Below are 24,089 nucleotides of genomic sequence, written 5' to 3'. Positions count from 1 at the left end.
CCACAGGTGGGCTTCCACCTCCGGAACGGACAGCCAGCTGCACAGGTGCTGGCTGTGAATGACTCAGTCCCTGGTTTCTCCTCTAACAGCCAGACACGGACGGACGCAGCCTCTGCAACCCTGGAGCTCAGCGCCCGACTGCAGGAACAGACATTGAGTCAGAGACAGAGAGCAAGAAGGCCCAGGGAAACCGCAGCTGCTCCCAGACACAGAAGAGGCATGGGGGACCCGCTCAGCTGTAGTCGTGATCAGAGACCCTGGGACCCAACTGGGCACCCTGCCAGCTCTGTGTCTCCTGTCCGCACCCCTTCTGTTCCTGCCATTATTGCCGCTGTGGCTGTCACACAAGGGACGCTGGGAGCCGAGACGCAGGAGCGATCACCCTGAGCTTCTGGAGCCTCTAAGGAGACTGGGGCCGAGAGGTGCCCAACACACCAGCACCCACACAACCCGCACATGGGAACCCCCTTCCCATGTAGGAACCACAAGGGCACCCACAGAGATGCAAGCATGCGGGACAGATGCCGGCAGGCCTGGAAAACCCACGGGCCAAACAGAGCTGCAAACAGACAAGTGCTCACTGCCTCCCGTGAGAATAAACAGACGCTCACGTGCACTCTACAGCCCCTCCATCTCCCCCTGCAGGTCCCTGCCAATATCCTGGAGGGGAGGGGGCAGAGAGTGACGGGCAGTGAGCTGCCACTGGGCTGCCTGGGCAGGAAGTGTGGGTCCTCTGGCTCCCAAGTTCACACTGTGGTAATGATGAGAGGAGAGGCGGGGACTGGGTGAGGTTGCATTACTGGGTGGGGATCCAGGCTCAGGATAAAAGGCCCAGCAGGAGGAGGCTGCAGCAGGCGGACAGCTGACGGCCAGGACCATGGAGGTCAGCGTGCTCCTCTTCCTGGCTTTCCTCGCGGGCCTCCTGCTGCTTCTGCTCAGGGGCCACCCCAAGGCCCACGGCCGCCTCCCCCCGGGACCCCACCCTCTGCCCGTCCTGGGGAACCTCCTGCAGATGGACAGGAAGGGCCTGCTCCGCTCCTTCCTGCGGGTGAGACACAGATGGACGGGTCGGTCCTGGGTGAGCCGCTCCCTGCTTGGGTGCCTGGTGCTCACGTGCCAGAGAGAGCTGGGCCTCCTTCCAGGCTCCTAGAGGGAGTGGGGGCGCTGGCTAGCTGGGGCGTCTGCCATCAAGAGAGAGCAAAGACCAGCCAAGCCAATGCCAGGACCAAGGGGACAAGGGAGGGAGAGCAGGCAGGGAGCCTGGCGGGGCACGCTTGTCAATACAAGCCTGTGGGCAGGTGCTGTGCTGCAGCAGGCTATGCTGCCGCCTGGGGCGTCGGCACCCACGTCCTCTGCTTCTCTGTTCCATCAGCTTCCTGCTAATGCATCCAGGGGCAGCAGACGATAGCGCCGGTGCTGGGGCCCTGCCTCCCACATGGGAGTCCCAGATGGGGTGTGGGCTCCTGACTTCCGCCGGGACCAGACCTGGTGTTGGGGCATTTGGGGAGTGACCTAGCAGATGTAGGATCTCTCTGCGGCTCCGGCCGTTGTGGCCATTTGGGGAGTGAACCAACGGAAGGAAGACCTTTCTCTCTGTCTCTCCCTCTCACTGTCTGTAACTCTGCCTGTCAAATAAATAAATAAATATAACTTTAAAAAAAGATTAAACTTCAGAAGCAGAATGCACTGTAGCATCAATCACATTCCTGAATCTTGTCATCCTATTGATTTGAAAGGCAGAGTTGTAGTTCAGGCCTAAGCCAGGACTCTAGAACTCCATCTGGGTCTCCCACATGAGTGCAGGGGCCCACGCACTTAGGCCACCTTCTGAGCTTTCCCAAGTGCATTAGCAGGGAGCTGGATTGCAAGTGGAGCAGTAGGGACTTGAACTGGTGTCCACATGGGATGGCAGCACTGCAGACAGCGGCTTTACCTGATATGCAACAGTGCCAGCCCTTCAAAATTCATATATTTATTTGAGAGGCATAATTAGAGAGAGACAGACAGAGAGAGACAGAGATCTTCCATCTACTGGTTCACTCCCCAAAGCGCTACAATAGCTGGGGCCGGGCCAGACAGAAGCCAGGAGCCAAGAACTCCATCCGGGTCTCTCCTGTGAGTAGCAGGGTCCTGAGCACTGGGGCCATCCTCTGCTGCTTTCCCAGATGCATCAGAAGGGACCTGGATGGGAAGTGGAGCAGCTGAGACTCGAACCAGTGATGCTACCGATGCTGGCATGGCAGGGGGGTGGCTTAGCCCCTGGGTCACAAGACCGGCGCCTGATCCCCCTCTGTAAGGGCATTTTTGCGAGCGGCAGCTCAGTGGGGACGACAGTGCCTCCGCGTACAGAACCTGCTGTCTCACTGCTCCTTTTCTCTGCCAGGGCTGGCCATCAACCCACACAGTCCCCGTCACCGTGAGAGCCACATCCGCCTTAAGATGGGTGTGCATTTGTAGGGGTCTTGGCGGCTGTCTCCTGGCTCACCGGACGCCGGGACCTGTCAGCACCACCAATGAAGGGGTTTCAGTTTCGGGTGGGGATGGGCTGGCACTGGTCTCTGGAGACCCTTTCTGCATGGAGCAGTCTAAGCCTCGGGGTGTCCAATATATTTCATGCAAACAGCACGGGATGTCCACTAGTGTTTGACAAATACGCTTCTTATTTGTTGGACAGGGCAAGTTAACATCGTGTCACCAGAGCACGGGGATGTTGCGTCACCTTTGTCCCTGCTGTGACAATGGCCCGGAGAGAACCCACAGAGGTCACCAGGGGTTGGACAGCACAGCGTGTGGCCAGGGCGATGGCTGCTGCCAGCAGTTTTGGGTCAGCCCCTGGTCCCACCATCTGCAGGGCACAGGGGCGCATTCAGGGACAGGAGGCCCAACAGCCCCTGCCCCTCGGGAGCTGACAGGCGACTGCAGAGGCAGACGAAAGACACAGAATCCACGCGGTGACAGTGAGTGCTCCGCTGGGTGGCAGGCGACACACATGAAGACCCGGGCATTTTAGCTCACTCAAGGGTGGATCAGAGAGGGGGAGGAGAAGAGGAAGGCGTCCCTGGCAGGCACTGGGAGAAAACTAGGAATGAGCCGTTCAGTTCTAGTCCCGGCTGCTCCTCTTCTGATCCAGCTCTCTGCTGTGGCCTGGGAAAGCAGTAGAAGATGGCCCAAGTGTTTGGGCCCCTGCACCCATGTGGGAGTCCTGGAAGAAACTCCTGGTTCCTGCCTTCGGATTGGTGCGACTTCAGCAATTCGGCCATCTGGGGAGAGAACCAGTAGTTGGAAGACCTCTCTCTGTCTGTCTGTCTGCCTGTCTCTGCCTCAGCCTCTTTGTAACTCTGCCTTTCAAATAAACAAATGCAAATGTTAAGATTGATTAGAAAGGCCAGCATTGAGGTACAGTGGGTTAAGCTGCTGCCTGTGATGCTGGCATCCCATGTGAGCACTGGTTCAAGTCCCAGCTGCTCCACTTCTGATCCAGTTCCCTGCTAATGCACTTGGGAAAGCAGCAGAAGCTGGCCCAAGTGTTTGCGATGCTGGCACTGCGGGCAGTGGGTCTACCCACTACGCCACAGCGCCAGCACCAACATTTGCTTTTGATAACTCAGCCTCTGGGTTGCTGTGGTAGGGGCACCACGGGCAATTCTAGGGAGGACTCAGGAGAGGACAGGGGCTGCTGGGGGGAGGCGAGGCCTAGTTGGAGACGACCTCGGTGGAGCTGATCCCAGTGGGAACAAATGCGCTCGTGTGGTTGCCAAAGGCCATTCTGCCCAGAGCCCAGCTGGACCTGCAAACTCGGGCGAAGGTCACCCTTGTTAAGCAGCGGCGAAGGATCTGGGGGAATCGTGTTCCGGGACTTTTGTGGGTGATGGAATTCAGGAGCCAAGAACCGGGCGCATCATCCGAGCAGCAAAGGGTTCGAGGTTCTGCTTGGCTCCTTTAAAAAAGAAAAAGAGAGAGAGGGAAGGGAGTGAGTGGAACTGGGCTCTGTAATGAAGAGGGAGGCAGAGCAGGAGGTTGGGGACGCTCTGGGTCCTGCTGAGGACCGGGAACGGAGAGAGCGGCCGAGAGGCTGTTGGCTGAGAGTAGAATGCAGAGGGAGGGAAGCCAGCTGCTCTCCCCAGGACGGCGGGGCCGGGACTGAAGGCAGCTCCCGGGTCGCTGAGGCCGTGAGGCCTCGTGGACAAGGTTTCCAGAGGGCTCCCTGCGGGACCTCCTCGCTGGCCTCCGCGGGGCTCTGCCGCGTGAATTCTGGCCCCACAGCCTCTCACTGCCCCAGCGACGGCCCAGGTAGGCCCAGGTCAGCTCAGCCCAGACAGTGCAAGCCCCAGACCTAGGGGTACCGAGCAACGCTGGTTCGGCAGGCAGGCAGAGCGCACCAGCAGCTGGAGCCATGGGGGCTGGGATCTCACGGGAAACTCAGACAGCCTGGGGTCCCAGCACAGAGGCTCAGGAGGGTGCAGCCACCATAGAGAGGGCCTCTCTAGGGCAATGCCTCCGGGAACCATGGGAGTAAGGGGGCTGCTGAGACCCCTGGACTGGGAGACCACAGGTGTGAGACGCCAGCCCGCGGGAGCACAGCGGGGCACAGCCGGGAGAGCCAGAGCGCAGCAGAGCAGGTGTGTGGGGCTCGAGGTCCTACCCCCTGCTCCTGTGTGCCCAGGGAGGGGCCCTGGAGTCAGGGAGGTGCTCTCTAGCTACAGGCCTGTGGTTCTCCCGGGTGGGTCTGGACTCACTGGGGCCCCTCCCTTTGGCAGTGGGAGCAGCCACCCTCTGCCGGCCCTAGGGGGGCCTGTGAAGCGGTGCACAGGTCACGAGGGCCCCTGCCCCACAGACGGACCCTGGCCTTTACTGCTGTGGGTTTGGTGGGCTCCTCTCGCACCTGTGTGTGTGCTCGCGCCCTCATCCCACGGCTGCGGGCTGCCTCAGCAGCAGGGCCCTCTCGGGATGTGGGGCCGTGGGCTCTGGACTCCGAGAGCTGTAAGAAATCAGTCTGTTCCCGAGAAGTCAGCCAGGCTCAGGACTGGGCCACAGCAGGGCCACATGGGCCGTGACCGGTGGTGAGATGCAGGAGGCGCCTGGCCCAGGTCACAGCCGGTAGGAGGGACGGCCGGGACCCAGCAAGAAGAGGTCGCTTTTGTCCCAAAGTCCCCTAGTTGAAGCCACTCAACTTGGGCATGGATTTATTGAAGCCGGTGGGAACCAAAGGGGAGCTGGGGGAGAAGCAGTCAGAGATGGGGCCAGCCATGGCAGCCCCGCGGAGCCTAGAGGGCATGACGCGGGCTGGGAGCTTCTCGTTGACTGGGATCACTCAGGCATGGTCGAGCAGCCAGGCGCTGTAGGGGGTACAGGAAGGGAGGCAGGGAGATGAGCGAGGGGCCTTTCCAGAGACCAGAGCAGGACATGGCACACAGAACAGGCCAGATCCCAGCGAGTTGTCGTTGGCAGTGAATGAGTGAATGAGCGCATCCAGGTGATCGCTGTGGTGAGCCCTGGAACACCGGCTGTTCGAAATTCGCAGCCTTCTGTACTGCTCAGGGCACCAACCAGTGGGGCAGAGCCTCTGGCTGCGGGGTCGGGGCAAGGGCAACAGGGAGGAGGGGGTCAGGGAGGCGGCTGTGACCACTCTGTAGGCGACTGTCTCAGGTTCAGCAACTGACTGCCGCCGGCCCTGGGCGGGGTGTATTGGCAGTTCCGAGAGAAATACGGGGACGTGTTCACGGTGTACCTGGGATCCAGACCCGTGGTCGTCCTGTGTGGGACGGATGCCATCCGCGAGGCCCTCGTGGACCAAGCTGAGGCCTTTGCTGGCAGGGGGAAGGTCGCTGTGGTGGATCCGATCTTCCAGGATTACGGTGAGAGCGGGTGCTGGGAGGGGTGGAGCTCAGGAAAAGTGGGCCTTGTGTGGGGGGCGAGGGCTGGGGAGGCACCGAGTCTCCTTCCACCCCCCCCCCAGGAGTGATCTTTGCCAACGGGGAGCGCTGGCGGGCCCTTCGGAGATTCTCCCTGGCCACCATGCGGGACTTCGGCATGGGGAAGCGGAGCGTGGAGGAGCGCATTCAGGAGGAGGCCCGGTGTCTGGTGGAGGAGCTGCGGAAATCCAAGGGTGAGGCCGCGAGCCAAGGGGACCGGGCAGCGCCCGGCAACCGGAAACCCGAGAGAGGGGCAGACAGGGACCGGGAGGGATGCGAGGTGTGGTGTCCCAGGACAACGGGGCGTCCCGGGCTTGGTGCTTAACTCGCAGCCTCGGAAAACCAGCTCCTGGCCACACCGGGACTCATGTTAAAGAAATCAGAGAGGGGGCAGGGAAAGCGCCAGGTGTTCTGCAAACTGCGAGCCCTGTTCCCCTCCCTGGTGAAGCTGGCTGAGCTGAGAGCCAAGGACCAGGTCGGGTGCTGTGCGCTCGGCTGCCAGAGGGGGCGCTAGAGGAACTCTCGTCGGGATTTCTGGAGTCTCCATAAGGGGACTTGGAAGTGACAGTGTTAGCGCCTCCATCTCGTGGGTGTGGTCTTTGCCCTCTTTCTTACCCGAGTTTCTCAAGAGTTACTCAGAGGCTGGGAAGGATGAAGAGAGAGAGAGAGAGAGAGAGAGACAGAGAGCGAGAGAGCAAGAGAGAGAGAGATGCAGAGCCAAATGCCTGCAATGGCCAGGATGAGGCAAAGCGAAAGCCAGGAACTGGGTCTCAAGCTGGGCAGGACCCCATCACTGCTGCCTTCTGGGGTCTGCACTGGTAGGGGCTGCAGTCAGGAGCTGGGCTGGGCATGGACCCCAGGTGGGACGCACTACACATGCGCTGTGCAGCTGGGGTCTCCTCAGCCTCTCAGTTTGCCCACTTGGGAACCGGGGTGATCACAGGCTGTGCCTTCCTCCGCTGCTGTGGGGAGAATGAGACAGAACAGCAGGGGAAGGCCTAAGAGAGGACCCGACATGCTATGTGCACGGGAGGCTGCCAGCTACTGCCGTTCCAGCCGATCATGACTGAGTGCTGGGGCGGTCACACAGCCGCACGTTCCCCAAGCCCGTGATGCTGTGTCTCACCTTCTGCTGCTGCCTCCTCCTAGGAGCCCTCCTGGACAACACCTTACTGTTCCACTCGGTCAACTCGAACATCATCTGCTCCATTGTCTTTGGAAAACGCTTTGACTACAAGGACCCCGTGTTCCTGCGGCTGCTGGAGCTGTTCTTCCAGTCCTTCTCCCTCATCAGTTCCTTCTCCAGCCAGGTCTGTCTGGGTGGGGTGGGGTGAGGTGGAGCAGGCAAGAGGAGGAGGAATTGAGGTAGAGGAAGATCTGCTCTGAGTGTGGGGGGACTTGGAGCAGGCGAAATGGAGGAGCCAGAGGAGGAGGAGCAGGAGGAAACACAGCCAGGACAGAGACACAGGACAGCAGCAAACGTGGGAGGAAGACAGTGAGAAGCACAGAAGAAAGGAGAAGAGAGGTATGGGGAGGGGCAGCTCGCCACAGAGGGCCACAGAGCTGAGAGGGAGGAGCAGAGGAGAGCAGTGACTGCCAGAGACACAAAGCAGGTGAAGAGGGGGTGGGGAGATTCCCCGAGGAGGCACTGGTGCCCAGGAGCCCTATCCTCCCGGCTCCGCCCCAGGTGACCGCACCCCAATCTCTTCTTCCCTGCAGGTGTTCGAGCTCTTCTCTGGCTTCCTAAAGCACTTTCCCGGCACGCACAGGCAGATCTACAGAAACCTGCAGGAGATCAACGCTTTCATCGGCCAGAGCGTAGAGAAGCACCGCGAAACCCTGGACCCCAGCAACCCCAGGGACTTCATCGATGTCTACCTGCTCCGCATGGACAAAGTGGGGCCCGGGAGGGGGGAGGGGCGTGGGGGAGGGGAAGAGAGGCAGAGTGAAGGAAGAGGCTGGGAAAGGGAGGAGAAAGATGGAGAGGGAGAGAGAGGGAGGGAGAAAGAGAGAGAGGGAGAAAGAGAGAGGGAGACAGAGAGAGACAGAGACGGAGACTGAGGCAAGTGGCAAAAACAAAACAGCAGGGGCAGAAACCCACCGAGCCAGGGTGACCAGGGAAACAGCAAGAAAGGTGGAGAAGCAGAGGGGCGGGAAGAGAGGCTGGCACTGGGGCACACTGGGCTGAGCTGCTGCACACGACGCTGGCGTCCCACACGAGCGACGGTTCAAGTCCCGGCTGCACTTCTCATCCAGCTCCCTGCTGATGCGCCTGGGAAGGCAGAATGAGATGGCCCAAGTGCTTGGGGATGGAGCTCCAGGCTCCTGGCTTCAGCCGGCCCAGCCCCAGCTGTTGCAGCCATTGGGGGAGTGAAAAAGCAGATAGAAGACCTCTCTCTGTCACTGTAACTCTGCCTTTCAAATAACTAAATCTTATTAAAAGAGAGAGAAGCACAGTAGTGGACAGGTGGAGGACAGGGAATAGCGGTGGACCAGACCAAGAGGGAGACCAACAAACAGATGGAGAGAGACAGGGGGCTGGGCTCCAGCCTTGCTGACCATCCCTTCCCCACCCCGGACGCAGGACAAGTCCGACCCCAGCAGCGAGTTCCACCACCAGAACCTCATCATCACCGTGCTCTCACTGCTCTTCGCCGGCACCGAGACCATCGGCAACATCCTCCGCTACGGCTTCCTGCTCATGCTCAAGTACCCACACGTCACAGGTGGGCGGTGGACGGGCTCCTGTGTGGGGGAGCCGGCAGGCTCGGGGATGGCCTCCTCCGAGCCAGTCCTGCGGGTGGGTGAGGGAAAAGCCTGTGGATCCGAGCTGGACCCACTGGGCCCTCACCCGTCAGTCCCTCTGCACACTCCCGGCTCCGCTCCTCGGAGTCAACCAGGGACACAGGTGTGTGTTCAGGGAGGGGCGCGCTGACCATCTGGGCGGTGACAGCGGGCGGACTTGACTCAGCAGCGCCCTCGTGTGTTCACCCTTGTCTGCAGCGGGCTTCCTCCCCTGACACTTCCCCAGCTGCCTCCCAGTCCTCACCACCCACGCAGCCCTCACTTTCCAGGACAATAATCCCCCCGTTGAGTCACCCCGGAGTACTCACCATCACGCCCCCACCCATTCCTTCCTTCACATACTCAGTCCTCGCAAATGTGTTCATTCTTCATTCTTCCATATTCCAGCCATCCATCCATTCACGTCACGGGTTCACTGGGCTCCTTGCCTATGTTCCAATGGGCTGTTCATGAACCGGTCCATCTAGATAATTGATAAGCGAACACACCCATACACTCTCTGGCCCGTCATTCATCATCAGTCTATGAACTGATCTGTCCACTGATAGGTTAATTTACATATTCCCATTATTTATCTAGTTGTCCATGGATTAATCTATTGATCTATTCCTTTGTTACACCCCTGAAAGTCTGGCATAGTCCCTCACTACCTACACACACATTAATACTAGTTCATTTTCTCCTCACCTTAGAGGGGAGTTTGGACAGGAGTTTTAGTCTGAAATTCCTGAGGAACTGTGGGGTGTGTGTGTGTGTGTGTATCTCTGTTGTACCTGTGTGTGTGAACTGTGTGTGCATTTGTATGTGTCACCTGTGCATGTGTGTGTGCACGTGTGTGCATCTCTGTGGACCTAGACACTTCTGTGTGCACCTGTGCATGTGACCATGATTGTACGTTAGTCTGTGCGTCACTGTGTCTGTGTGTGTGTGCACCTGCGTGTGAACTTGTGTGTGCACCTGTGCACGTGGGAGAGAACCCACATCACTCATCAGATTTCCAGGCTGAGAATTCTTGTTCCTCCCTCCTCCCTTTACCCTGGGCTGGGGACTCTGAGGGGCACCAGTGGCCTCACCTTTGACGCAGGTGTCTTGTGGCCCACGGCGCCCTGGAAAGCAGGGTCTCTGCTGAGATGCCTCCTGCTTGGGCTTCCCTGGCCCTGCTTTTCCTTGCAGAGAGAGTCCAGAAGGAGATCGAGCAGGTGATCGGCTCCCACCGCCCTCCAACCCTCGATGACCGAGCCAAAATGCCCTACACGGACGCGGTCATCCACGAGATCCAGCGGCTCGGGGACATCCTCCCCTTCGGGGTGCCCCACATGGTCACAAAAGACACGCAGTTCCGAGGCTACGTCATCCCCAAGGTGAGGCCAGCGGTGCCCGTCTCTTCCTGCGGGCGTTCTCAGTCTTCCTATCTCCAAAACGCAGCCTCTCGTTGGTCCTATTGTGGTTTTTGTTTTTTTTTTTGGGGGGGGGTTCATCCATGGGGCCAGGGACTGGCCCCCTCTCTAACCTTCGGACCTCCCTCAGAACATGGAAGTGTACCCCGTCTTGAGCTCGGTTCTCCACGACCCGCGCTACTTTGAAACGCCGAACACCTTCAACCCCGGCCACTTTCTGGATGCCAACGGGGCACTGAAGAGGAATGAAGGTTTTATGCCCTTCTCCCTGGGTAAGCTCGGCCTGTGGCCCCGCCCCCAGACCCCAGACCCCAGACCCCAGATCCAGGGCCCAGCCGCTGCTGGTTATGTTCCCTGCGTGATCCCAGCTGCCTGGAGGAGCCCAGCCCACTTGTCCTCCCTTTTCTTTTAAAAATATTATTCTTAAAGATGTATTCATTTATTTGAGAGAATAAGAGAGGGAGAGACAGAGAGATAGAGATAGACAGAGAAAGAGAGAGAGAGAGAGAAAGAGAGATCTTTCGCCCTCTGGTTCAGTCCCCAAATGGCCAAGGCTGTGACTGACCAATGCATGGAGCTTCTTCCAAGTCTCCTACACAGGTGCAGGGGTCCAGGCACTTGGCCGTCCTCCACTGCTTTCCCAGGCGCATCAGCAGGGAGCTGGATCAGAAGTGGAGCAGCCGGGACTGGAACCAGCACCCATATGGGATGCCGGTGCTGAGACAGAGGCTTTACCTGCCACACCACAGCACTGGCCCTAAAATTATTTGAATTGTAGATCTTTGGGGACACCCTGTGGTAATCCGATACATGTAGTCAACTCAGGTTGGTTAGCATCGTCAGCTCCTTAAACATGTTTTACAAACCATTCTGTCGGCACAACAACCCCTCTGGGGGCTGGAGAGGCGAGATTAGGTCCCCAAGGCAAACTCTGGGCAAGGAGCACCTGGGGCGAGTCCTTTACCCTCACCACACCGAGTGAGATGGCTTTCTTCAAAGAGAAAGTCTGCAGAGCCTACTCGGAGCTCACTGCCCTACGGGGACCCAAGAACAGCTCGCAGCAGGCGCCTTAGACACAGCCCGGCAGTGCTTGGGCGATGCCCAGCGGATGGCCAGTTCTGGTCAGCCGGGTAGAGAAGGTGTGAGAGGTGGCATGGAGGTCAGTTCCTCCCTTCACAGTCCTATCCCAGGTCCAGAGAGAGGCGGGGTGGGGGCGGAGAGGAGTAGGGACAGGGGTGGAGAGGAGTATGGACAGAGAGGGACAGAGACGAGGAAAGAGAGATGGGGCCGATGGCTGAGAGTGAGTGGTGAACGGGACACAGAGGCAGGCAGAGAGGAGGGGCTAAGGAGGAAGGAGGAAGAAGAGGGAGAGGTAGAAAAAGGGAGTGATAGGAGTAGAGAGGGATGGCAGCACTGTGGCTCACTAGGCTAATCCTCCTCCTGCAGCTCCAGTATCCCAGGTTCTAGTCCCTGTCGGGGCGCCAGATTCTGTCCTGGTTGCCCCTCTTCCTGGCCAGCTCTCTGCTGTGGGCAGGGAAGGCAGCAGAGGATGCCCCAAGTGCTTGGGCCCTACACCCCATTGGAGACCAGGAGAAGCACCTTGCTCCTCACTTCGCATCAGTGTGGTGCGCCGGCTGCAGCACACGAGCCGCAGCGACCATTAGTGGGTGAACCAAAAGCAAAGGAAGACCTTTCTCTCTGTCTCTCTCTCTCACTGTCCACTCTGCCTGTCAAAAAAAAGAAAGAAAGAAAATGAAAGAGAGAGAAAGAGAGAGAGAGAGATAAAGAGAATCAGATCCATATCCAAACAGAGAAAGAAAGGAACGAAAAGACAGGCATAGACAAATCACAGACTCCCACAGGCAGACAGACTGAACCCCACAGGCGTGAGAGTCAGAGTCTCCAAATGGTGTACCAACGGCAGCTGCTGGCCGAGGGGGGCGTCTGCTGGGGGATGACACACTCGGGCTGGCCTGCAAAATCTGGGCCATAGAACCTGTTCCGGAAGGAGAAGCAGGCCAGAGACTGCCCTAAGCACTGGTGGCTCCTGTCTGCTGCTCTCTGGCTGGGCCGGAAGGACTCGGTCCCTTGCCCTGTCACCTGCTCCCACCCGGGCACAATCTTCCAGCTGCTTGAGAGGGTGGAGGGGATGCAGGGAGACCCACACGTGCTGCCCTTTGGGAGACCCAAAAGCGAGGGGTGAGGCTCTGTGTCTTTGCCCAAAGACCCAGGCGCTCGCCCAGCCCTGAGTCTACAGCCTCCTGGGTGTCCCGCACACCCAGGACCCTCCTCACTGCGGCAAGCCTGTTCACAATTTCACACAATCTGGGGGCTGTATTTTTTTGAGTTCCTGAAGGCCGTGGTCTTGGGCTGAGAGCTGAAGACAAGGCAGACACGCGGTGCCAGAGACACCCGCCCAGCCCCCCACGCTCCCAGGGACAGACACACCTGCAGGATTTTCCACATGAGCTGGGTGCTTTGTCAAGGGCTGTTACCTGTGGCAACTTCTTTTGAGTTTACAGTAGCCCTGTGAGAGAGGTACCATTCTCCACCACGAGAAATCCTGACTAGGGTACACACACACCACACACACATCCAGCCGGAGGTGGCTCCTTCCACCCTGTAGGATGCTGAACCATTTGGGAAGCCGACAAAAACTCCAGTCTCGGAGGTGAATGCGGCACACGTCCAAAGGCTGGGCCCCGGTTTCAGGGGGTTTGGGAGCTCACCCTGAGTAGCAGGTTAAAGGTGGAGCCCATGCGGATCTGTGGCTATGGACACAGGTGAGTGATGTGGGCCGCTCTGTGTCCACAGGGAAGCGCATTTGTCTGGGCGAAGGCATCGCGCGGACCGAGCTGTTCCTCTTCTTCACCACCATCCTGCAGAACTTCTCCATCGCCAGCCCCGTGCCTCCCGAGGACATCGACCTCACTCCCCGGGAGAGTGGCGTGGGCAACATACCCCCAAGCTACCAGATGCGCTTCCTGGCCCGCTGAAGGGGCCACAGGAACCCCCCACCCCCCGGTCATTAGGTGTCCCCGCCTCTGTAGAGAATGGCCCCAGACTCCTCCCACATCTTCCTGCCTCTGAGACCTGGGGCCAGCCAGGACCCTCCCCTTGGTCTCCACGGCGTGGGGAGTCCTCTTTGTGGTCCCATCTCCTTCCACTGGGCTGCGGCTTTTCCAAAGACTCGGGGAACTGTTCTCTTTCCTCTCCTCCCTGCGTGCGGGACCAGCCCCAGCCGCTAGGGGCAAGGATTATACCCAGTGTGCAGTTGAGCGACAGAGGCCAGGCAAGGTGCCAGCAGTCTGAGGTCACTGTGCCCCGGAGTGGAGGAGAGAGAGCCACGATGTCGCCACAGCCCACTCTGTTCAGTCGCCCGGTTAGGTGAGATGCACCCACGCAGCCGCACGAGGCCGTCCATTTAAAGGGACGGATTTGTGCCTTTCGCTCCTCCACAAGGTCCTTACAACCAAGGATCTGGTTGCAAACTGTGCCATTGCCCCAGGGGAACCCCGAACCCAGCAGCTGTGGATGTCCCAGATAAACGCGGTACACCTCTGAGGGCGGCTGTGCCTGGTTCCTTGCACCTCACGCGGCGTCTTGAGGCCCAGGGACGCCCCTCTCCCCTTGGTGGCCTCACACGACATCTTCCATTTGTGAGAGGCCCTGGGCTCCCTGAGATGGTCCCTGAGATCAAGCAGACACACACACAGCCTGCCGTCCTCGGGCCGGGAGGTGGCCCCTGATGTTTACGTGTGACCTGTTTACCGTCAGGTCCCTGGGGAAGGCCTTCTGGTGAGACCCTGCCCCCTGCGTCAGCGCCCACTCTGCTGTGCTGTGCAGGGGCCCACTCCCCACAGCTGGGGCAGTGTGTGGCATGGACAGCTGTGAGAAGGACTGCTGAGGGGTGCATGGATGCATGGATGCAAGGCCAAATGAGCCACCTCCAAGACCACCCCAAGACGGGCACCAGGCCTCCTCCATCAGACTGTGGTACCGTCTGCATATCTCGCTTTCTTCTGATACCAGAATAAATTCCTGGCCCTAAAGGACCCTGACGGCCCTAGTCTTACCTCTCATGCTGGGAAGCCACCTTGTGACAAAACTGGCCGAGCGCCCTCTTGGGGCGGAGCCACATCAACACAGCCTGCACACATTCCACCCTTTCCAGTGGGACAAGCTGGGCGGTCCAGGGCCCTGCCCGTGATGACACCGCCAGACCAGCAGGTGGCCAATGGGAAGGCGGCCCTGGGACTTACGCCTGAGATGCTAAGCTCCTGGCTCCTGTGGCCCCTCTCCCCTTTGGGCCCCTGCAGCCTCTGGAGAGTCACCAGGAGCTCTGCCAGGTGGAGTCCTGGCAACCCAGCCCGCCAATCAGAAATCAACAAACCACAGAGCAGCCTGCCTTTTAAGAGATGGCAGAGCTCAAGGCAGGCAGAGAGGGGACCATGGTGCTGTCCGCCTTCTCGCTGCTCCTGGTCCTCACTGGCCTCCTGCTCCTCTGGGTCTGGGGCCGCCCCGCCTCCCGGGATCCTGGCTTCAGTCTGGACCAGCCCTGGGCTGTTGGGGTCATTTGGGGAGTGAACCAGGGGACTGAAGATCTCTTTCTCACTTAGTCTCTTCTCTCTCTCACTCTTTCAAATATATAGAAATCTCTCAAAAATTACATATGCCAAGAAGTATGTGGGGGAGCCATACTGGGATCTCTTCACCTTGACCGTGTCTCTACAGGATTAGCGTTGTTTCTTCCTTCAGCATTCTCGGTGACGTCACTGCGCACCCAGGAAGGGACAGCACCTGCTAGGGGTTCCGCTGCTACCGTCATTTTGGAAGTATTCATGCCTGTTATTTCCTTTGTGTCGATGTTGGCAAGTCGTATTTTAAGAAATCTGTGCACTTCACTTCACACTTTTGGACATGAAGTTGTTGGTATTTTTCCTTAAGTTGACATTCACCTAACAATCATTCTCGCTTTTCTCTCGTGCTGCAAGCATGGAGAGACTGTGTTCACACCTTAAATAGCTGGGATCCAGGGACTATCAGGATCGCAATGCCCCTCACATCTCTGGCCTTCATTTAAGCTGGAAGCCAAAAATCCATTGTGCTCTAGTCCCAGAAGACAGTTTAATGCTTTCTCAGCTGAAATTCATCAAGTTGTGCCTCCTTTTTTTTTTTTTTTTTTTAAAGAATTGCTTATGTAGGGGCCAGGGCTGTGGCAGTTCAAGTCCCAGCTGCTCTGCTTCTGACGAGGCTCCTGGCTCCTGGCTTCAGCCTGGCCCAGCTCAGTGACCGTGGTCGTTTGGGGAGTGAACCAGTGGATGAAAGATCTCTCTCCTTCTCTCTCTGTATTTCTGCCTAACAAATAAATTTAAAAAAATCTTGAGAGAGAGAGAGAGAGATTTAGAGGCTAACGCTGTGGAGTAGCAGGTAAAGCCAGCGCCTCAGGCACCAGTATCACATATGGGCACCAGTCTGAGGCTCAGCTGCTCTACTTCCAATCTAGCTCCCTGCTGATGGCCTGGGAAAGCAGTGGAAGATGGCCCCAGTGGTTGGGCCCCTGCACACATGTGGGAGACCTAGAAGAAGCTCCTGACTTCTGGCTCTTGCTTCGTATCAGCCCAGTTCCAGCTATTGTGGCCATGTGGGGAGTGAACCAGTAGACGAAAGACTTCTCTCTGTCTCTCTGTAACTCTGCCTTTCAAATAAATAAATACATCATTTAAAAAAGGAGGTTCAGGCCGGCGCCGCGGCCCAATAGGCTAATCCTCCGCCTAGCGGCGCTGGCACCCCGGGTTCTAGTCCCGGTCGGGGCACCGGATTCTGTCCCAGTTGCCCCTCTTGCAGGCTAGCTCTCTGCTGTGGCCAGGGAGTGCAGTGGAGGATGGCCCAAGTCCTTGGGCCCTCCGCCCCAGGATAAGCACCTGGCTCCTGGCTTCGGATCAGCGAGATGCGCCGGCCGCGGCGGCCATTGGAGGGTGAACCAACGGCAAAGGAAGACATTTCTCTCTGTCTCTCTCTCACTGTCCACTCTGCCAGTCAAAAAAAAAAAAAAAAAAAAAGGAGGTTCAAATTGGTCTCCCATGTGGGTACAGGGTCAAGCACTTGGGCCTACTTCTGCTGCTTTCCCAAATGCATTAGCAGGGAGCTGGCTTGAGAGTGGAGCAGCAGGGACTTGAACTGGCTCTCATGTGGGATGCCAGTGGTACAGGCAGTGGCTTGACCTGCTACACTCCCCCAGCCAGGCCCCCCACATGGATGGCAAGAGCCTCAGTACCGTTGCCATTATCCACAGCCTCCCGGATGCATTCACAGGAAGCTGGGTCAGAAGCAGAGCAGCCGGGACTCAAACCTGCACGTCTGATACAGGATGCGGGCGTCCCACGTGCTGGCTTCCCAACACCAGCCTCTGAATTCCCGTGTTCATGTGTGGAAACTGAAGCCCAGGTGTGTAAAGTCACTGTCCCAAGGCCTCCCGGGGACCCGGGCTCGGGGCTTGACCCCAGGTCTGCGTGGATCCCAAGCCTGTGCCGGGCTGCTGGGAACCTGGAGTCAGCGCTGCTGACGTCATCCTGAGCCGTGGCACACGACCGTCACCCTGGTTTTCCCAAGGAGCAGCTGTCACCGGTCACCACGCGGCTGAGGAGGCGTGGCACGCTCCCTGTTGGCACTTGGACAGCCTGGTTTCTTTGGAAGATAAGGAAATCCCTGGGACCGCCAAGGTCTTTACCAAGTGGAATGCGTTCGTTGGTTTCTGGAGCCGTTTCTCCAAGAGGCAGGGGTGTGGCTGAGTGACCTGGAAGAAGCGCTAACCGTTTGGTTGGGGTCTAAAAAATCCTGACCCCCGACAGGGACTGACTGCTGAGCCAGGCCTCAGAAGGAGGCCAGGGAGGGCAGGGACTTGGGGGGCGACAGGGGGTGTGATGGGCGGGGGTGGGGTGGGTCCAAAAGGCAGAAGGACCCCTGGGCTCCGTGTTGCCACACAAAAGCCACACAGGGTATGGAAGGGCCGGGAGCACTCAGGCAGGGCCTCGGTGCCCTCACTGCTGTGACACATGACCCCACCCTTAGTGACTTAAAGCAACACTCGCTTATTCTACAAGTGCGGAGCCCAGAGCCTGATGTGAATCCTGAGTGGCTGAAACCAAGGTGTCCCCAGGGCTGGTTCCTTCTGGAGGCTGGGGGATGGGTTGGCGGCTGGGGGTGGTCCTGCCTGCTCCCCCCGCCGTCCAGGCCTCTGCCTCCTGACCGCTTCGCTCCGGCATCCCTCTTATACCTCAGGATAATCAAGGACAACCTTGCACCCTTGGCCCTTCCTGTCACACCTTCTTATGTCTCCCTCTTTGCTTTTTCTTAAACTTTATTTATTTAAGAGAGAGGAGAGACAGAAACAGAGAGAGAGAGAGAGAGAGAGAGAGAGAGAGACTGTTGTCCGTCGCTGCACTCGCCGAATGCCCACCATGGCTGGGGCTGGGCTGGGACTGAAATCGTGAGCTGGGCACCGAATCCAGGTCCCCCACATGGGTGGCAGGAACCCAGTCCCTGGGCCATCAGCGCTGGCTCCCGGGGCTCAGGTTGGCAGGAAGCTGGAGTCCGGCATGGCAGCTGGGAGCCGAGCCCGGGAACCCCACTAAGGCGCACGCCCAGGCTCCTCAGTGTGCCCCCGCCAGGCTGACCGCCGGGCTCTGCAGTGGCTCTCAGCAGGCACGGGAGCGCAGCGGAGGTGTTGGGATCAGGATGAGGAGGTCTCTGGGGGCCGTTTCTCAGCCCGTCTCACCGGGACACAGGTGATTCAGGGCCCCGGGTCTCTGGAATTCCCCAGGAGCCAGGCGCTGGGCTGCCCTGGCTGACAGCTCCCGGCAACCCTCAGTCTCTTCCCCTCACAGTTCTCAGGGTCAGTTCAGCTGCAGTCCAGGCCAAGTCAACACTGACTGTTGACCTTAGTGCAGCGAGGACAGAGTTCACAGGGTCCTCGTCTCACCTGCTTTCCCCTCCATTCTGGTTTTCCAAGGCCACAGCTGCCTGTGTCCTGCATTCTGACGAAGCCAAGACCTCTCCGCGATCAAGAGTTGTGGGGATCTCTGCCACGGCGCGGGGCTCAGCGTCGCTGCTCGGGAGGCTCCCATCCCACAGTGGGGCACCTGGTTCGAGTCTTGGCTACTCCACCTCCCACCCAGCTTCCCACTGGTGCACACACACCCTGGGAGGCTGCAGGCGATGGCTCAAGTGCCTGGGCCCTGGCACTCATGTGGGAGACCAGGATGGAGTTCCCAGCTTCACCTGGCCCAGGCATTTGGGGAGTGAACCAATGGATGGAAGATCTCTCTGGGCCTCCTGTGTCTCTGCCTTTCAAGTAATAAAAATAAATAAATAAATAAATAAATAAATAAATAAATAAAACTTCACAGGTGACTCTGAGGGATGCCAAGGAACCAACTCATTATTCTGAAAATGGATAAAGTCAGAACCAAGTACATCTCTTGCTCGTTGTATACAAACCGCACCGGGGCATCTTCAGCGCTAAAGATCTCGCTGCTTAGACATCAACATAATTATCTATCTACCTTCTCTCTCTGTTGTCTCTATTTCTATATCATTTGTGTCAGTCTTGTTTGTATGAGTCACTATGTAGCATGTATGCTGTAGAACCTTTGTGTCTTATTATACATTGTGTCATCTCTGTGGTATAGCTACGTCTGTGTTTGTGTGTATCATCTATATGTCCAATCTGTCTCAATGTGATACATCCATTTCATATTCTCCATTTGAAAGGAAGAATTGCAGAGAGAGACGGAGAGACAAAGATCTCCCATCTGCTGGTTCCCTCCGCAAATGGCTGCCACAGCTGGGGCTGGGCCAGGCTGAAGCCAGGGGACTGGAGCTGCAGCCGGGTCTCCCACGTGGGAGCAGGGCTAAGCACTGGGGCCGTCCACGCTGCTTTCCCGGGCGCAGTAGCAGGGAGCTGGATGGGAAGAGGAGCAGCGGGGCCCAGAGCGGAGCTCACTGGACAGCGGTGTCCTTATCTCACAACGGGAAAGCAGGAGTGCCCGCCCGGGTCAGGCTGGAGCAGCCGGAGCCGCAGGAAGCCGCGTTCGGCCTGGAGCCCGCTGCAGGCCGGAGGCCACGAGGCCGCGCTCTGTGGGCCACGACGTCGTCCGCACGCAGAGGCATCGGGCGCTCGGCTGTGTGCAGCGGCCCCTTCTTCCTGTGGGGCCGAGCGCCCAGACTCACAGCAGCCGCCTTGACGGCCAACACACGAGTCTGTGAGTGATCTTGTGTGTTTGAAAGGCAGAGTATGGGGGTGGGGAGCGAGCGAGCAGCGCTCCCCTGGTCTGGCTCTTTCTCCAGATGCCCACAGCAGGACCAGGAGTGCACCCAGCTCTCCCTCTTGGGCGGTGGGAACCACATCACTGCAGCCCTCAGCACCGCCTCCCTGGGTCTGCACTGGCCGGAAGCCTGAGTCAGGAACTGGAGCTGGGACTCGAACTCATCACTCCGATGTGGCAGGCAGGTGTCTTGATTGGCACCTATAGCTAGGCTAAGCCTCACCCCCATCCGCCTCTGGGTCGGGACACTCCCACACGTGGCAGGCGCACAGCCACGCCCCTTCTGCCTCTAGGAAGTGGGGGGTGTTGTGCCTGTTGTGAAGCCAGACAAGTGGAATCCCTTGGTATCCGCAGTGCGCTTTTGTTTTCTAAATTTCACCCTCTTTTCAATATCCTTTGTCGTTGTCTGCCTCGGTCTTTTTCCTGTGGATGGGCTCCTGCCCCACCACACAGGCGTTCCTGACTCCTGGCTTCAGTCTGGCCCCGACCCGGCCATCGTGGGCATTGGAGACTCGAACCCGGCATACACGCAGCAAAGGAGCAGGTCAGTCACTCCTCCGCCAGGGGGCGCTGCCGTCCCGCTTCCACAGTGCTGGCTGCCCCCAGGCTGAATCCTGCCCCTGCCCGGCGGGGACCTTGGGCCGGCTGTGCGCCTCTGGTTATCCGTTCCTACAGTGGGCAAAGGCACAGCAGCCACTTCCGAACCTTCGGGAAGATTCCGAGACGGCGATGGGAGGGGCCTGGCCTGGACGCAGGTGCACACCTTGCCGCCGCGGGGCTCTCCCGTGGGGGTGCTCTCCACCTCACCGACTGCGTATCCAGGCGTGGCCATGAGCAGGGAGCGCTCCCTGGGCAGTGCTCCCTGGGCAGTGCAGGCGGTGACGGGCACCGTTCCCATGTGTGGCCGCTAGAGGGCGCCGCCTCCCTGGGACCCACGGGAAGGCCGGTTCCTGGGTGATGGACATCTAGGCTGTCGCTCAGACCCCTGGCCCCCAGACTGCCCCGGGACTTCTAGAGGAAGGACAAGGCAGGACGCACCTGAGAGTAGCTGGGAGCTCCCAGGCCCAGGACACACGACCTCAGCGCCTCTTTGAAACAATCCTTGTCCCCCAGGGAAGGGACCACACACTGGGGTTTGGTCCTCAGTGCAGGGATGTGGAGGTGGTGGCCCTTTAAGAGGTGGGGCCTTGTGGGCACTAGGTTTGGAGGGGATGAAGGTAGCTCTAGGGGGACCCTGGGTAGCCCCTGAGAGAGCAAACTATGATAAGAGAAAGAGCCTGGGGACCAGTGCTGTGGCATAGTGGGCTAAAGCCTCTGCCTGCAGTGCTGCCATCCCATATGGACACCGGTTCTAGTCCCGGCTGCTCCTCTTCAGATCCAGCCTCTGCTCTGGCCTGGGAAGATGTGGAAGATGGCCCAAGTCCTTGGGCCCCTGCACCTGCATGGGAGACTCAGCAGAAGCTCCTGGTACCTGTCATGGGATCAGCCCAGCTCTGGCCATTGAGGCCATTTGGGGAGTGGACCAGCAGATGGAAGACCTCTCTCTGTCTTTCCCACTCTCTGTCTGTACCTCTACCTCCCAAGTAAATAAATAAGTAAAATCTTTTGTATTATTATTAAAAAAGAGCCTGACCCCTAGGGGCTCCCTCTCCCCGGCTTCCTGTCTCCTTGAGATCTCTCTCCCTGTTAGGATGGGCATGGCCCTGGGGACCCTCTCCAGAGGCCGAGCAGAGATGAGCACGGATCTTGACTTTCAGCCTCCGGAAAACACCAGTGTTCATTCCAGGCAGCAGCAAAGAGCAGGCTACCCCGGGACGCGCAGGCGGACCCATGTTCTTGGTAAAGCACTGGGCCTCAGGTATTTTGTTGTGGCAACGGGCCACAGGCAAACACACACCCCCCTATCCACAGGCTGGGAGACCGGCACAGGGGGGCCAAGGTGCCTGGCCAGGTTCTCACGGCCGTGGCAGGACTGGTCGCGTATGGAACGTAACCGCTGTTGCTCCCCATTCTGACCCCCACCTGTCCCATGCACAGGGGAGACACTGGGCACACAGGGGCAAGGCCTGGACGGGATCCTGCAGGCAAGGCAGGGACCCCACCACGCGAGGCCGGAGGAGCGCCTGGAGTTTTCTGGGGGGCTGGCTGGGCGCCGGCCAGGGCAGGGGAGGTATGAGAACCCGCAGTCAGAATTCCCGCAGAGATTAAGGGCCGCTGCCTGCCCTGTGCCCAGTGTTTACAGCCTGCCCGGGGTGTGAGAGAAACACAGGAAGCAGTGAGGAATGTCCAGGGACGGGGCCCCAAGCGGCCTCTCCCCGCAGTGGCGCGGCTTGCCAGTGGGGTCTGGCTGTGCCCCACAGCCCCTCCGAGGGGAGCTGAGATGCCCTGCGACTATCTCAAGCCCCACTTGGCAAGCAGACGGCAGGCTAGGGTTCCAGCCACGCTTCCACCTGGGACCTGGGACAAGTGGCTTGGAATCTCTGAGCCTGGGTGTCTTGTCCGTGGGCTGGAGTTGGGTTGCACAATGCCTGTGCAGCCTCAAGCCAGCGCCGACCGGCTGTGAGCGGAGCATTCTTGCTGTGGCAGGGCTGGTGCTGAGTGGCAGCAGTGGTGTGGGTGTGAGGCAGGCTGGTGGCATAAGGACTCAGGGAGGCCTGCGGTCAACACCTTTGGACCCCAGCCCAAGACCACTCGCTTCCAAGCAGCACCACGTCTCCGGAACGGGGTGTCTGACTCGGAGGACAAAGCGGGGCTTAAATACAGGCGTGTGCTTGAGCTACTCAGCGCAGCGCCAAGCCTTGGAAGGGTGCTGTGCATGGTTTATTCGTTTTTGTTTTATGATCCCGTGGTTCTAAGAATTCTAATTGCTCGGATTCGAAGTATGCATCCCAATGTAACAGTGTAACACGAAGTTATAGCACATGTAGATTCAACGTATGGCAAGGACAGCCCAAGGGTCAGGATACACACAGCCAGGTTCTTTTCCCCACGTGATTGAGTTGAATATGGAACACAGGCTATGAGACACTGAACGTTTATTCTGTGTTTCGTAATGCAGCCGTCAGAACACAAAGCTCAGAGTTATGATCAGTGAGGGACACAATGAAATCATAAAACAGTGTGATAAGTTAGAGATGTATACTATGGGCTCCCAAGCCAAAGCTAAGAGTTACAGCTACTAAGCTAGAAGCCAAAACAGAATTGCAAAAGCTACTGAACCCCAAAAAGGAAGAAAGAGGAAAAGGGAGTGAAGGACAGACAAATGTTGCTCACAGAATATTCCAGAACATCTAAAGGGAGAGATGCAAGTTGTCTAAACACCCAAATTAAAAGGTGCTAGATTCGAGAAAAGGAAAGCCACACTCAGCTGCATGTTGCCTGTAAGAAAGACACTTAAATACAGAGACACAAGTGAGCTAAAAGGATGGAAAAAACTAGAACATTCTAGCCCTAACTGGAAGAAGCCCGAGGAGGCTATAATGATATCAGAAAAAAGTAGGTTTCAGAAAAGAGGATGTTATCCAGGGTTAGGAAAGGTCTTTGCTTGATGATAGGCGTCAGCTTCTCAAGGGAACATAACACACCCGGGTGCTTATGCATCTCATAACGGAGGTTGCAAAGACAGGGCATAAAAACTGATGGACACGTGCCAGTCATATCCAGATACCTGAATACCTCTTTCTTTAAAACAGTTCTAATTCATTTTTACTTACCTGAAAGAGAGAGGGAGAGAGAGTGGAGAGAGGGTGAGAGGTGTCTCCCACCAACCTCTGATTAATTTTCACAACTGCCCACAGCCAAGTTGAAGCCAGAAGCCAGAACTGAATCTGGGTCTCCCATGGGGGCAGCAGGGACCCAAGCACTGACCACACCGTGGCCATGACTTTTGAGCATGAGTGTGTTTCTTCCTGCCGGCTTCACAGAGAGAAGGTTGGTGCTCACTGAGTCTTAGCAACCTCAGTATAGGGGTTGTCTTCTTCGGTTGGGAACTCTGGCCTTCTCATTACGCCGCAGCTTCTCGTTGGCGTAGCTGGCCTGCCAGCACCAGACCGCTTGAGCTTTGGGGCCATTCTAGGCAGAGTAAGGGTTCCTTGAACGGAAGCCCCGTGACGCTGTGCTGGTTGATCTGGTAACTGAGTGACTACTGGGGGGTAATGCACACACAGCGGATACGCTGGACAAGGGGCTGATTCACGTCCTGGGTGGCATGGAGCGGGCTGGCATGAAATTGAATCCCACGACTCAGAAAGGTGTGCAGACTGAACATTCTGTAAGTTGTTCGTCCCTGGACGTGTTCCACTGTGGTTGATCACAGGGACTGAAGCCTCAGACAGGGCCAGTGTGGGACATGGGGGGTGGGGAGGGGCCTTCTCCACGGTGGAGGTGGGTGGCTCCTTTTGATTTCTCAGGCCCAGAGCTGGAGGAGTTTGCTCGAGGACGAATCGTGTCTGGAGTGGCGCCCGTGTCTGACGTAGGTGAGACTCTGGGCTATGAGTTGGTGTTGATGCGAGTTAGGGGTGAGGACGATTGGGATGGGATGGATGTGTGTTACATGTGATAAGGCTGGAGTTTTGGGGTTTCCGGGCACAATGCTGAGGATTGAACAAGTGCTCCCCTGCACGCAGGTGGAAGAATAATGGCCATGGCGG

At 58.1% G+C, this 24,089-nt stretch overlaps 1 protein-coding gene across 1 annotated transcript; it reads left to right on the top strand.

Annotated features, from left to right (window-relative positions):
* Positions 1 to 865: 865 nt before the first annotated feature.
* LOC133748166 (cytochrome P450 2B4-like) lies at positions 866 to 13,678 on the top strand. The gene is made up of 9 exons (XM_062176776.1): positions 866 to 1,048; positions 5,693 to 5,855; positions 5,957 to 6,106; positions 7,062 to 7,222; positions 7,632 to 7,808; positions 8,497 to 8,638; positions 9,891 to 10,078; positions 10,245 to 10,386; positions 12,929 to 13,678. The coding sequence occupies exons 1-9, from the start codon at positions 878 to 880 to the stop codon at positions 13,108 to 13,110; spliced, it is 1,476 nt and encodes a 491-aa protein (XP_062032760.1). The 5' UTR covers positions 866 to 877; the 3' UTR covers positions 13,111 to 13,678.
* Positions 13,679 to 24,089: the final 10,411 nt, after the last annotated feature.

Source organism: Lepus europaeus, chromosome 19, assembly GCF_033115175.1.
Source record: "Lepus europaeus isolate LE1 chromosome 19, mLepTim1.pri, whole genome shotgun sequence".
Lineage (NCBI taxonomy): Eukaryota > Metazoa > Chordata > Mammalia > Lagomorpha > Leporidae > Lepus > Lepus europaeus.
This window is presented reverse-complemented; position numbering and strand designations above follow the sequence as displayed.